At 43.4% G+C, this 14,172-nt stretch overlaps 1 protein-coding gene across 5 annotated transcripts in view; it reads left to right on the plus strand.

The window, feature by feature from the left end:
- Positions 1-14,172, plus strand: part of LOC144689807 (tetratricopeptide repeat protein 7A-like) — a 324,990-nt gene that overhangs the window by 87,769 nt on the left and 223,049 nt on the right. For all 5 annotated transcript variants that reach the window (XM_078557204.1, XM_078557205.1, XM_078557206.1 and 2 more), the window contains one exon: positions 10,966-11,103. In XM_078557204.1, coding sequence (XP_078413330.1) covers positions 10,966-11,103 — 138 coding nt within the window. The remainder of the gene's footprint in view (positions 1-10,965; positions 11,104-14,172) is intronic.

Below are 14,172 nucleotides of genomic sequence, written 5' to 3' on the forward strand. Positions count from 1 at the left end.
TGGGGTTTGCATAGATTCAGTGCAATTGTATATATTGTGGAAAAGCATTTTGACTTTACAGTCAGAACCAAGCCCACACATTTGCTCACTTACCAGATACCACCAGCTATTTACGTGTCCAAACTTTTAGTGGGGGTGCACTAAAGTCCAACAAGAGTAATTTCATATTGAGAAGGGATGAAAGATAAGAGAAGCTGAAGCACTGTAGCATAGAGGGAAATTGGATAAGTGGAGAATCTCCCTCAGTCCCACAAAGAATTAAATAGTATAGATCAAGTAAATTGAGTCTATTAGTTCAAATTAAACCAGGAAAGTAGGTTCAGAGCCATAAATATAAATTGGTGGAAAGTAAGTGGATTCTAATTTAGAGAAATTGGTCCTTTTCTCATTCTGTACTGGTTTTGTGTCCATCCTCCATTTTATTGTTTTTGCCAATCCAACAGCTCAGTAGTACATGAGTAAGGAGAATTACTCATTCCAGTTTTAGTACTGCACAGTGCTTTATTATTCTTGCTTTTTGTCTTTCTTCCAGTGTTTGCTTTTCTTATTTTTATTTCTGGTCAAGAAATTTGCTTGGTTTTCCAGGTCATGATTCATTATGGTACCTTCTATATTACAGATTACATAGTACTTACACATATGTACATTGAAGGTCATACAGTCCCACATGCTTTTTAAAAAAAAACTTCAGCTTATGAAAGGACGAAAAATATAAACAGCCATTCTTTTTGTCCAGATGTTCTTTTGGCAATAAAGTGCATGTTCAGTAATGAATTCCTCTGATAGTTCACTGAGTAAGTGGACAATTTGGTATGATACTGAACCTTCAGAGTAGAGGTGATCACTGGTGATAATTTGCTAATCTCAGCCAGGAGATTGCAGAGGGCCCCCAGCATCCTTAAAATAGTTATGGGGAGAGATTTGAGAAACTGGATCTCTTTTTCTTTTAATTAGAATAAAAAAAGGTTAAGAGAAGATTTAATAGTTATGAGTGATTTTAAGAAGTAAAGAACCGTTTCCACTGCTCAGTATTTTGGTAACTAAATTCCAATTGAAAGAAGAAAGAGGTCACAGCAATAAAAATAAGTTATATTTATACAGTATAGTGCCTTTCAGGAAATGAAACCTCTCAAAGCACTTCGCAGATACCTAGCTGCATAAGGAGATATTAGGTCAGACGATGAAAAACTTGGTCAAAGAGGTTGGTTTTAAATAGTAACTGTTGCAAATATGAGGGTTATAAGATTGTTCTGTTTTGGGACTGTGTCTTTAATTTAGGGTAAAATGAAGGGGGTCATGTGACCTGTTCTGAAATCTGCCTAACAACAGGCCTAGGTGATGTGACTATTGCAGATTAAAGGAATCCCTGGGTGGTTTTGCTGGAAAGAAAGTGTAGGATGTTCACACTTGGAGGTAATGATAGCAGCATACTGTGTTTATAGTAGTACAGTAGCCAAAGTCTCAGGAAGGTGTTGAGAATGTCAGATTGTAAACCGTTATGCTTCAAACTGTCCATTTACTTCCAAGATAAAAGAGAATTGAGGTCCCAACGATAGCTAATCAGCATTCCTACCTGGATATGAGGCCCGTGTGATTCATGTTGCCATGGGGATGAGCTTTGAGAGGGTAAAGGTTTCAAAGATATCACTGAAAAACATAGACACATTTAGTCTGCTAGGATCCAGGAGAGAGGGAGCAGTCGGAGGACGAACGTCTCTATGGTTCATTGCGCAGAAATGTAGGTGGGCTCTCGGGGTTGGATTGAAAATGCAAAATTGATGAGGATTTGAAATGAAGCTGAAAGCTTTGCCTAACTTACATTAGAGGAAGAATCGCCAGGAAAGACCCTTATCATGAAAAACAGCTCTGGGATTAATAGTTACCTGGCTGGGAAAGGAAAGGAACAGGAGTAAACTCTTGTGAGCTGAGAATCTCTTTGGACTGGGTCTAGGAAAATCAAATGACTACTTAGGGGACAGTGTAAAGTATATCAGTGAAGTGGATTTACAGTTGTTAAAAGTAAAAAGAGAAAGTTGTGTTCTGTAGTTTAAAGTATAAGTGGCCTACAAAAATAGTGCTTTTAGTCTGTTACGGTAAAAGTCTTAAAACATGAAATCTTGTCATGTCATCCTTTCAGCTATCAACTGGAAGTTTGAATTTAATTCTTTAAAGTTATCAGTCTTTACAAGGATTGTAACATAACTTAATGGAGAAAAGCAAGGTTGAAAGGCAGAGAGGTGTAGGGATGGAATTCACAGCTTAGGGCCTAGGCAGCTGAAGGCGTGGCCACCAATGGTGGAACAATTATAATTGGGAATGCACCAGAGGCCAGAATTACATTTCTCAGAGGGTTATGGGGCTGGAGGAGATTATAGAGATAGGGAGGGGAGAGGCCATGGAGGGATTTGGAAATAAGGATCAGAATTTTAAAATCAAGACGTTGCTTGACCAGGAGCCAATGAGCACAGTAGTGATAGGGGAATGGAATTTTCTGCGGGCATAACCTCAAGTTTACGGAGGATGGAATGTGGATTGCATTGGAATGGTAAAGTCTAGAGGTAATGAAGGCGTGAATGAGGGATTAATCTGAAGATTAGCTGAGACAGGGCCGAAGTCAGATGATGTTACCGAGATGGAGAAAGGCGATCTTAGTGATAGCAAAAACGTGAGGTTGGATGGCTCGGGGACGGGATGGTTCCGACATGGCAGCATTCAGTGTGAAATTCTGGTCAGCTGCTTCCAGTCCTGACCCCATTGGTCTTTGAAAATTCTGCCCGAGTGTAACAGTTCCATGTCTCCATGTAGTACAAGAAGGACATAGAGGCACTGGAGAAAGAATCCTTAAAATATTTTTGCACTATCAGAACGGAGAGATTATAACTAACCGGAAATACTGAACAAACTGGAACTCTTCTCTAGAAAAGAAGGTTGACTGGTGACCTAATAGAGGTCTTTAAAGTAATGAAAGGGATTGGTAGAGTAGCCATACTAGGGGAAGTTTGATAAGTAAATAAGGGAGAAAGGAGCAGAAGGGTATGCAAGTGGGGTTAGGTGAATTAGGGATGGAAATTCCTGTTGAACATAAAAACTGGCATAGATCTGTTGGGCTAAATGATCTGTGTTTCTGTAATTTATATGTAGGTAATTCTATATGTGATTTGTCATCACACAATTAACTCGCTGAAGGAGAAATTGGTCTGTTTCTGCCTTGGAAGAGGGATATGTCCTAGTCCCTGTTTAGCAAATGCTCACAGCTTGTATCCAATGTCTTCATTTTAAATCAGATTGGTGCTAGTTTATTTTAGTTTGTGGAAGAGCAAATGGTTTCATATCGGGATTTCCTTTTCAAGAAAATCAATTTCAATTGATCCTACTGGAAGAAAGGATCTTTTCAATCATGGTGACTATCTTTAAGTATTAGTCATTGATTTTTTTTAGGGCAGTGCATTGATTAAAGAAAATTGCAGTTGATGCGAAATGTCATGGGTTATTGACAAAGCAGCTGCAAGTGAATGCAATATTGTTAGTACGCAACGCGCTAATATGAAGGAAGTTAGTGCCTGGTGTTTACATGTGTAGAATTTAAAATTGTAGTGCTGTGAGTTTGTGGAGCTTTTCTTTCACAGCTTGGTGAGCACAGATTCAGATTAGAGTAGAACAAAGCTAAACACACATCTCTGATTGCAATATCCATTTATGTTGTGAAACTGTTTCCTGTGGTGAGATTATTTCTACTGTATGATGTTTCTGCCAATGTCTGGTGTCACACTGTTTTTGTTGTAGGGTGAATTTCATACATTCATATAGAACAGAAGGAGGCCATTCAGCCAATTGCACTTTAAAGATTAGTCCGAATGTCCAACAAACTTTGCCTTTTCAAGTATATATCCAATTCCTCTTTGAAAGTTGCTATTGAATCAGCCACACCTCACTTTCAGGCAGTTCATTCCAGATCATAAAAACTCTGTATAACAAAAAAAAATCCTAATTTTCCCACTAGTTTTTTTGCCATTTAATCATTGTGTCCCCTGATTACCAACCTGCAAGCAGCTGTATACCATTTCTGTTACTTATTTTGTCAAAACTCTTCATAATTTTAATTCTAAGGTGAACAATCTCAGCTTCTCTACTCCGTCACATGCCTGAAATCTTTCATTCTTAGTATCATTCAGGTGAATATCCTCTGCACCCTTTCCAGGGCTTTGAGACCCTTCCTAAAGGTTTGGACACACGGTTCCAGCTGAGGCCTAATGGAGGTTTGTGCTGCCAGCAATATGAGAACAATAGCATATGTTGGAAATCTGTTGATACCTGGTGTCTCAAATATTGAACTCATATTTTCAATTCCACCCATTTTTGTTGATTTCCAGTGAAAGACCATTAAAGACCAAAAATACTAAAAGCCCTGTCTGGGAGGGGGAGCAAGAAACCTGTCCCTTTGCAGTCATAACAAGCCCAACTATTCATCAGCACTTCGTCCTGAGAGATGGGGTATTAAATTGCTTTGTGGCCTAATGTCCACTGCATCCAGTGACTAGCATGGTGATATAAATGTGGCATGAATTGCAGCTGCTTAGAGTAATTATGAGGGCTGGAAGAGAGGAAGGTTGGGAATTATTTTGGCCATGATCACTTTGACTTTAATAAACTCTTACCTTGAAACTCATTAATAGTCATTTTCACACACTCTTGCACGTTTTCTCTCTTGTTCTTACGTTTTTTGAATGCATGCTTGTTTTCCCATGCTTTTTCTGCCTCTCTATCATTCTTTCTGCATCTTACTATTTTGCTCCTGGTCTCTTTGTCACTTTCTCCTCCCAACACTATCTGCCTCTCAGTTTTGCTCTTTTTCCCTTTGCTGCCTTGTGTACTCGCTTTTTGCATTCACATGGGGCAGAATCTTCGGCTCGGCGAGCGGGGGCAGGGCCCACTCACTCAGGCATCAAATGATGCGCGGTGACGTTGGGCGTGCGTCCCGACGTCACCGCGCGTCATTCAGATTTTCAGTTCGGTGGGCGCGCACTCGTGTTGGCTGCGCTCCCACCGAACTGTCAAAGGCCTATTGCGGTCAGTTAACTATCAATTAAAACAATAAACTGAGCTGCCTGTCCAACCTTAAGGTTTGCGGGCAGGCGAAGAGCCCAGGCGGCCTTTGCATTTTTCATGGAACCGCACCCACGGGCGGGATGAGGTTTCATGAAGGTTTTTAAAGGTTTGAAAAATTTAAAAATAAAATTGATAGACATGTCCCAACTCATGTGACACTGTCACATGGGGGAACATGTCCTAAAATCTTTTTTTTCCTTTATTAAAATTTTTAAAACTTAAACTAATTTCACTGAGGCAGCTCTGTGCCTCAGGGAGATTTCTGTGCTCTTTCGTGCACATGCACGAAAGAGCGCAGGCCCCGACTCGGCCTAATCCCCCCGCCCGCACAGGTAGTCCTCAGCGCTTCCGGGCGACGTCACGCTGGGCGGGCCTTAATTGACCCACCCACATAAAATGGTGGCACCCAGCCGATCGTGGGCGGCAATCAGCTGTGCGCATGCCCGTGCCCGCTCCCACACAACGCCCCCCCCCCCCCCCCCCCACCCCACAAACGGGGATAAAATTCTCCCCATGATTTCTCATGCATTCACAGTCCCACTTTGTGCGCGCACATGCATTTGCATGTTTTTGGACAATTTACTCCGTATACCCCACTTTTTCTTTTGGCTGTGTCAGTGTTATCTACCTGTGCACAGTAACCCAATCGGAGTCAACAGCATTGTCGGCCCAAAATTTTTCTTGGGAGGGGGTTTTGTTGTGTGCTTCTAACCAGTGGGTTCAGAAGTGCAAACATAAATTGTTGTTGTTGACAGCCATTTTGGGTGCAGTTGCATATAGGTCAGCTGCCCTTTACAACCCAGGCAATACACCTTATGGGAGATATCAAAGAAGTTGAAGGCTACATCTAACCTTTTTTTTATTCATTCATTGTTTATGGGCTTCGCTGGCTAGACCAGCATTTATTGCCCATCCCTAGTTGCCCTTGAGAAGGTGGTGGTGAGCTGCCTTCTTGAGCCGCTGCAGTTCATGTGGTGTAGGTACACCCACAGTGGTGTTAGGAAAGGGGTTCCAGGATTTTGACCCAGCAACAGTGAAGGAACAGCGATATATTGCCAAGTCGGGATGGTGAGTGACCTGGAAGGGAACTTCCAGCTGGTGGTGTCCCCGTCTGTCTGCTGCCCTTGTCCTTCTAGATGGTAGTGGTCATGGGTTTGGAAGGTGCTGTCTAAGGAGCCTTGGTGAGTTCCTGCAATGCATCTGGTGGATGGCAAACATTGCTGCCACGGTGCATCAGTGGTGGAGGGAGTGGATGTTTGTGGATGTCATTAAAACAGCTGCCTTGTCCTGGATGGTGTCAAGCTTCTTGAGTGTTGTTGGAACTGCACTCATCCAGGCTAATTGAGAGTATTCCATCACACTCATGACCTGTGCCTTGTAGATGGTGGACTGGCTTTGGGGAGTCAGGAGGTGAGTTATTCACCGCAGGATTCCTAGCCTCTGACCTGCTCTTGTAGCCAAAGTATTTATATGGTTAGCCCAGTTCAGTTTCTGATCAATGGTAACCTCCAGGATGTTGATAATGGGGGATTCAGTGATGGTAATGTCATTGAACATCAAGGGGCAATAGTTGGATTCTCTGTTGTTGGAGATGGTCATTGCCTGACACTTGTGTGGCACGAATGTTACTTGCCACTTGTCAGCCAAAGCTTGGATATTGCCATGGTCTTGCTGCATTTGGACATCAACTGCTTCAGTATCTGAAGAGTCACAAATGGTGCTGAACATTGTGCAAACATCCCCACTTCTGACCTTATGATGGAAGGAAGGTCATTGATGAAGCAGCTGAAGATGGTTGGGCCTAGGACACTAACCTGAGGAACTCCTGCAGTGATGTCCTGCAACTGAGATGATTGACCTCCAACAAACACAACCATCTTCCTTTGTGCTAGGTATGACTCCAACCAGTAGAGAGATTTCCCCCGATTCCCATTGACCTCCGTTTTGCTAGGGCTCCTTGATGCTACACTCGGTCAAATGCAGCCTTGATGTCAAGGGCAGTCACTCTCACTTCACCTCTGGAGTTCAACTGTTTTGTTCAACTGGTGGAACTCAAACTGACCGTCAGTGAGCAGGTTATAGCTAAGCAAGTGCCACTTCATAGCATTGTTGATGACCCCTTCCATCACTTTACTTATGATGGAGAGTAGACTGATAGGGCGGTAATTGACTGGGTTGGATTTGCCCTGCGCTTTGTATACAGGACATGCCTGGGCAATTTTCCACATTGCCGGGTAGAAGCCAGTGTTGTAACTGTACTGAAACAGCCTGGCTAGGGGTGTGGTAAGTTGTTCCAGTCCAGCTACAACACTGGCAAAGTTAAGCATGGCTCAAGTTAAGTTGCTGCATACCAAGGGTGGAATTTAATGCCTCCTCTGTAGCAAGTTTGATTGTGGGGTGTGTGGACCCTGCCACCTTCACACCTCCACCCAATTAAGTCCATTGCCGGAAGGCCCATGGATGGTCTTGCTACCCTACTGCCAAATGAGGCCCTTAAGTGGAAAATTAATGCTCACTTAAGGGCCTCATCTAGCTGCTGTTGGTATGAACCCAGCAAACCTGGCAAACCCTATGATTGGCTGGCAGCTGTCAGTGGGTGGGACCTCCACCCCCAGGGTCCTTGATCCTGGTGAAGGCCTACTGCTTGCCTGTCAAGTGCCTGAATGGCACTTAATTCAACAGGCCCATCCCCTAAAAGACATGACATGGGACTTTCAATAAGACTCCCATACCCTCCATTAAGTACCACTCTGTATTTGGGGTTTTGTGAATGCCTATATTATTTGTTATGACACGCACTCTGAGGTAAGTTTTCCCCTGTGCAGCATGTGTAAGAAAATCATAGGGCAGAATTTTCAGATTGCTCTGTTTCCTGCATCCCCACTGACACTGGCTTCCCCGGATACATTTAATGCCCCAAGGAGTGTTCATTACCTGGAGACTGGATTCCCTCACTGAGAAGGAAGTCCTGTTTCAGACAGATGCCAGCCAACCTGATTGGCCAGCAACACTCTAGTCCCAGCAGAGCCACTAGCATCAGTGGTCAAGACTGGGACTACAAGCAATCCCCAGATTCATAGCCCAGAGTTCAGGACTGGGTAAGTGCAGGTGGCCTCATGGCAGGTTGGGAGGTGAGGTGAGGCTAGGGTTGGTGGGGACAGGAGGGCGGGGTCTTGCCGGAGAGGCTGGTGGGGGAGAGAGCATTCCTAGGGGGTAGACCTTGTGGGAGGGTGCATGATGTGGAAAGCAGGCCATTGAGGGAAGGGCCCCCCACTTTCCCATCTGAGGCCCAAGCAGGGTGACTTGCCAGGCTACCCCCCACCCCTGAACGTGCCCCCGCAAGCCTTAAAATTGAGGCCTGGTGGGAAAGAACACTTTAAGTAGCCATTAATAGTCCACTTAAGGGCCTCAACTGGAACAAGGGTGGGCGGGTTGGTGTGGTCTCGCCTGCCCCCTGCAAAATTGTGGACAGGTCTCGGTGGTTGAGAGGGTGGTGGGAAGGCTATCCTGGGAATTTTACGGACTGGCCCCCTTCATCAGCAAACCTACTGTTGGGGGACTGTAAAATTCTGTCCATAGATTTTAAAGAACAGATTTACAATTTTGTTACTTAGTGTGTGCAGAGGAGATTTCATCCTTAATTCTTATTACATCCTGAACTGTATTGATGATGCCCAGTTCATCATCCCTGGAGGAGTGACAATGACTATATCATTTATTATTACACATCAACCATTGCTGCTGGAAAGCCCTTGGGAACCTTGTATTTATTGACTGATCAAACAGTCCGTAACTTCCAAGCTGCAGGGCAGTGTAACTGGGTGATACCCCAAAGATGCCCTGGGGAACCCCCCCGCCGCCCCTCCCCCCTCCCGCCTGGAAGTTCCCAGGTAAGGATTGCATGGCAATTGCCCCGGAAGAGCAAACTTCCAATGGGCAATTGCCCTGCTCTGAGAGCCATCTGAAAATGCTATTTAAATCGGAAGCTCAGGTGAAAAAGGATTATTAGGATTGAGTGGCAGTGTGACTCTGATTGCCACTCTGCAGAAGGTCAGGCCCGTTATTTGAAATGTTACAGCGCAGGGGGCCATTTGGCCCATCGTGTCTACACTGGCTCTCTAAATGAGCAATTCATTTAGTGCCATCCCCCAGCCTCCTCACTGTAACCCTACATATTCTTCATTTTTAGATAAACTATTTATCTAAAATAAATACACTCAGAAATAAAGTACGTTCTACAGACCCTGCAGCGGTTTTCATATGTTATAAAAATTGTATTTACATCAGTCTGTTGTTGGACTGATTTTCTATTAGGTACTACTACTTTGTCTTAAGAATGTAACTGCAATGCAATTTTGTGGTCTATTTTATTTACATATATTTTGCTGTCTCTCTTCTCTTCCCCCCCACCCCACCAGAAAAAAGCAGGCTGGAAGGCAGGGAGGGGGCTCTGTGTAATTGGGTGGGAAGGCATGCAGCGGAGAGCCTGTTGCTTTCCCTGCTCCGTCTGATTAAGTCAGGGGCGGGCATGGCCTTCCTGACTAGAGACCAATTGAGGTCCTTAAGTGAACAACTAATGGCCACTTCAGGGTCTCATCCTGCACCACTGGTATGTGAGGTGACTGCCTAGTAAAACCTATTGGGCTCACTGCGGGCTTGGAGGGAGTGTGGCCTTTTGATCAACATCTTTGTCCCATGGAGTAACCTCCCACGGGCTGCCCTCACGTGCCCCCCCCCGCCCCCCCCCCCCCCCCCCCCCCCCCCCCCTCCATCAATAATGACCCCTCCCCCTCTTTCCGGGTCCTGCCTGACTGGCTCCGATGAGCCTGCCCCACTGCCCCACTCATCTGTCTTCTGTGGCCTCTTGCAGTCCCATCAGTGACCACTGCTCTCAGTGATGCTACTAGGACTGAAGAGCTGCCAGCCCTCTGTTTGAGCCCTCTGTTTGGCTGGCAGCTCAGAGTGGGGGGATCTTCATCTTTAAAGGCATGGAAGCTCCGACAGCAGGTAGCTAATTGTCTGATTGACATTTAAGCCCATCAGGGCTCCCAGAAATGGCTGTGCAGGGTTGCCACTGGCTTTTCGGCTGGTGGACAGGGGCCACCGGTGTGCCCATTAAACCTAGCCCCAAGTATTCCCAAGCAAATTCAGCCTGGTATGACATGGTGTAGGAAAAGGTTACATTTGAGCCAATGCATTTCAGTGTTGTGCAATAGGCATGTTGCTTGACTGCACTACCGGTGGCAGACCTATAACTTACCCTCGTGTTACACAATTCAAAATATTATCTCCAGGCACAACCAAATGGACAAATGACAAAATGGCTAGCTTTACACTGGGGATGTTTAAAATGAAATAATATTGAAATTTCAAAAGATTTTCCTAACGACAAAGCTGCTCCTGTTGGGAATTTTCAGGAGCTGATATTCAATGTATTCACATAAAACTAGTCAAAGGCACAAGATGTAATTAGGCTGAAATATAGATTTTTTTTTTCCTCCTCCTTGCTTGTCAATTCTATTGAAATTACTTGACAAAGAATTTTATGGACCACTGTACCTATAGCCATTTGGACTGAATCTATCATCTATCAGTCCTAAGACAAGACTTCAGGACCTCAAAATTGAAGAAATCTCACCCTACCTCCTACAGTTTAAAAAAAAATCCTAGCTTGGTTTCATCCAATCACTATTCCAATCAGATTGATTTTCCCTATCTCTCGTTCCAAGTTTAGTGATGTCCTGCAGTGCAGGACTTGGCCCTTCAGCTTGTTCTCTGAACAAAAAAACTTCAGAATAGTGACAACTTATGCATTTACATCTTCTTAAAATAACTTTTATTTTTTAAACATTTGCGCAGGCAAATCGAGATGGTGTAATAAGTCGTGCGCCAGACCAGAGAGAGGACCGCAGCATCAGCTTCCAGAATGCCTCTGCCTTGTATGACCTCTTGAGCATAACTATGGGCAGAAGGGGACAGTACGAAATGCTCTCAGAAGTAAGCAATTAATTTTATTTTTGAAAAGGAGTATGAGGTGGGTGCATCAGTTGACTCAAATGCACAAATTTAGCCGCAGGTTATGCACAGATTGGAAAAAAGTTAAACATATGAATCATAGAGCAGTTAGTGTAAAATGAGGTGTCTATTGAAAATTAGTCTTCATTAGTAATTGTGAAGGAGAGTGTAATGAATTCAAGCAGATGTACAGGAACATAAATACTGCAACAAAAGATACAATAATAGTGAGCAGAATGCTGATAAGAACAGTTTGGATTGGGAAAAAAATAGAGCTAATTTTAGAGTGTAGACAAATTCTCTAAGCTCAGCCTGCTTCAATTGATGATCTTCCAAGTTCCTGAATGGTTACCCAAAATAGATCTGCTGCAAATAAATTTTCATTTCTAAAGTTTCACTCAGGATTTTATGGCTATATTTTCTTAATTTTCATCTACACTTTAGTTTCACTTTATACATCAGGAAATCTTTGTTGTCGAATGAACGATGTCCGAGGCTGGCTTTTCTGCTTAGCTCTTAGTCCCACATATGCAGCATCTTTAGCTGCTGTTTGATATTTATTTGAAATTTAACCTTACTTAAGTGCATGTTATGGCTCATAATCCTTCATGACCTACTTGCACTTGTTGGGAGACCAATGTTTTGATAAGTCACTGAAAACCTTCGTGGTCCTCAGTTGGGATCTTAATTTAGTTCTTAACTTCCCAGCAATCAAATCTTACTTTGTATTTGATCATAAGTTTGTTTTAATATGATAAACTGTCCTTTTGTTGTCATTAGTTCTGGTTCAAAAGGGATCATTTTAACTCACCCATGGTTGGGTGAGGTGTAAAGGTTTTCAAAATCTCAAACAAAGCCTAACCTGCCTCCAACCCACCCACTTCCAGAGTTAACAGATGCAGGACAGGGGAAAAGCAACCAGTTTGTTTTGAGGATGCGGGTTGTTCATTTGAATATTATAATGAGGCTGGAAGCCTCATGATGCACCTCTGTTAGAGGTTTAATCCTGGCCAACTGAGTTTTCCAGGCCTTAGGAAACCTGGCAGCTAAAGGGACAGTAGGAAAGCTTTGTGAAAAAATGCCTTTACCTGACTGCTTGAGGACTCGGAGGAGCAGGAGCTTGCCTTCTTCCCTTCTGTTGGACCCCTTCCCCCTCAATGCAGCAGTGGGTTCCTTACCTTGGCCTCGTCCAGAGTGCTCCCTGACTGACAGGCAGCCAAGCCCATCAATCAGGCAACGAAGCTTGACAGTCAAGTTGACATCGGGCAAGGAACATGACTGGGGCTAAAAAGATCCATGCTGTGGAGTCAACTCTCTGCAACGTGTGGGGAAATCTGGGGCTTCCAACTTTGCTGACCAAACCTATTACTCCACAGTACAAATAGGGGCCAATATCTTGATGAGTCTCCAGATTTTTATTTGTAATTCAGCTCTAATCTGATGGGCTAATCCTAAAGACTCATCAAATTTTTTAACCTAAACCAATTCCCGTTTTTATTTAAGGCCGGAAATCTTTTAATCAATTTTGCTTCCACAATGTCGATTCTTACACAGCATTGAATTATTAAGTGTCTCAAAGAGAGTGATTTAAGTTGTTTCTCCGGTGTAAAGACCACAGGAAGACCAATAACCAAACGAATGACTGAATCCATCCTTCACTGTTGCTATAATGCAGGGAATAAGCCAAGAAGCAGTTTAAGGGTCACTTTGTTCTACAGCTACTTTTTGGGTATCTATCAATCAAGTTCCACTTGGTATAATGCAAATTGCTATACAGAGCAGTTCTCATACCGTTGCCAAATATTACCATCTAGAATTAGCTGCAGGGAAATAAAATGTTGGAGGATTGGTGCAGACAGTTTGAGCCCCTCTTAAATGTGTATAACTTTGATGTGTTTCTACTGTGTGTAGAGGCTGCAGAACAAAGACACAAGTTAGACTATTGACCTAGTGGAGTCTAATTTTTTTGATCATGTACATCCTCCATTTACCATAATCTCACTCATTTGTCTTTTGTAAGGGTTTATTTTGCGAGAGGCGGAATTAGTATTGAGTAGTTAGTACTATTTTAAAAAACTAATGCAGTGGAACAGATCTGAGCTTTATGCAAGTTAGGAATATGCTATGTGGAGCATTATCTGTCTGCAAGATTATGCCAACATTTTTAGATATATGCTTGATGTGCAATTTTCCTAGAACACATCAACTTACAAACCATATCACTTGGAAAGAAAACCAAAAAGTTCAAGGTAGATAATCCATCTTTTCCCAACCAAGCTCTAGCTGACAGAGACTGCAATGTTATGCCAAAATGTGGGCAGTTCTGGTGTGGATAAATACTTACTAAGACGTAGATCAAGTTGGTGCAGACTCATTTCACTTAATGGGCAGAATTTTACAGCCCCATTTCGGCGGGGACGGGGCCGTAAAATGCGGCGAGACGTTCTAAACCTCATTGGCTTCAGCGGGAAGGTAAAATCCTGCTGCTGTAAAATTTCGCCCAATATCTTTACAACCAGCAGGAGACAATAGGACATGACTGTTTCATCTTTCATAATACCTCGCATCTTTTCCTCTTGTGATTCTTGTATAACTGATTTTCTGTAAACCTGTTATTTAAAAGCAAGTCTTAGTAAAAACAGAGATGTATAGAGTAAAAATCATTTCCCAATGCAGTTTCTCCTTGTGGTAAAATATCTTGTTTCAAACTTAAATTTGGTCTAGTATCGCTCTATTGCATTCCTCAGAAGGATGTATTCCAGATATTTGAGCACATCAGGCAGTTGCTTAGGAACCAACATCACAGATTCACAGAATCACAGAATTTTAGCACAGAACAGGCCATTCGGCCCATCATGTCTGTACCGGCTCTCCAAATGAGCATCATGACCTAGTGCCATTGCCCTGCCTTTTCCCTGAACCCCTGTACATTGTTTCTATTCAAATAATCATCTAATGCCCCCTTCAATGCCTCGATTGAACCCGTCTCCACCACACTTCCAGGCAGTGCGTTCCAGACCCGAACGTTGTGTGAAAAAGTTTTTTCTCACA

This window comes from Cetorhinus maximus, chromosome 14, assembly GCF_964194155.1.
Source record: "Cetorhinus maximus chromosome 14, sCetMax3.hap1.1, whole genome shotgun sequence".
Lineage (NCBI taxonomy): Eukaryota > Metazoa > Chordata > Chondrichthyes > Lamniformes > Cetorhinidae > Cetorhinus > Cetorhinus maximus.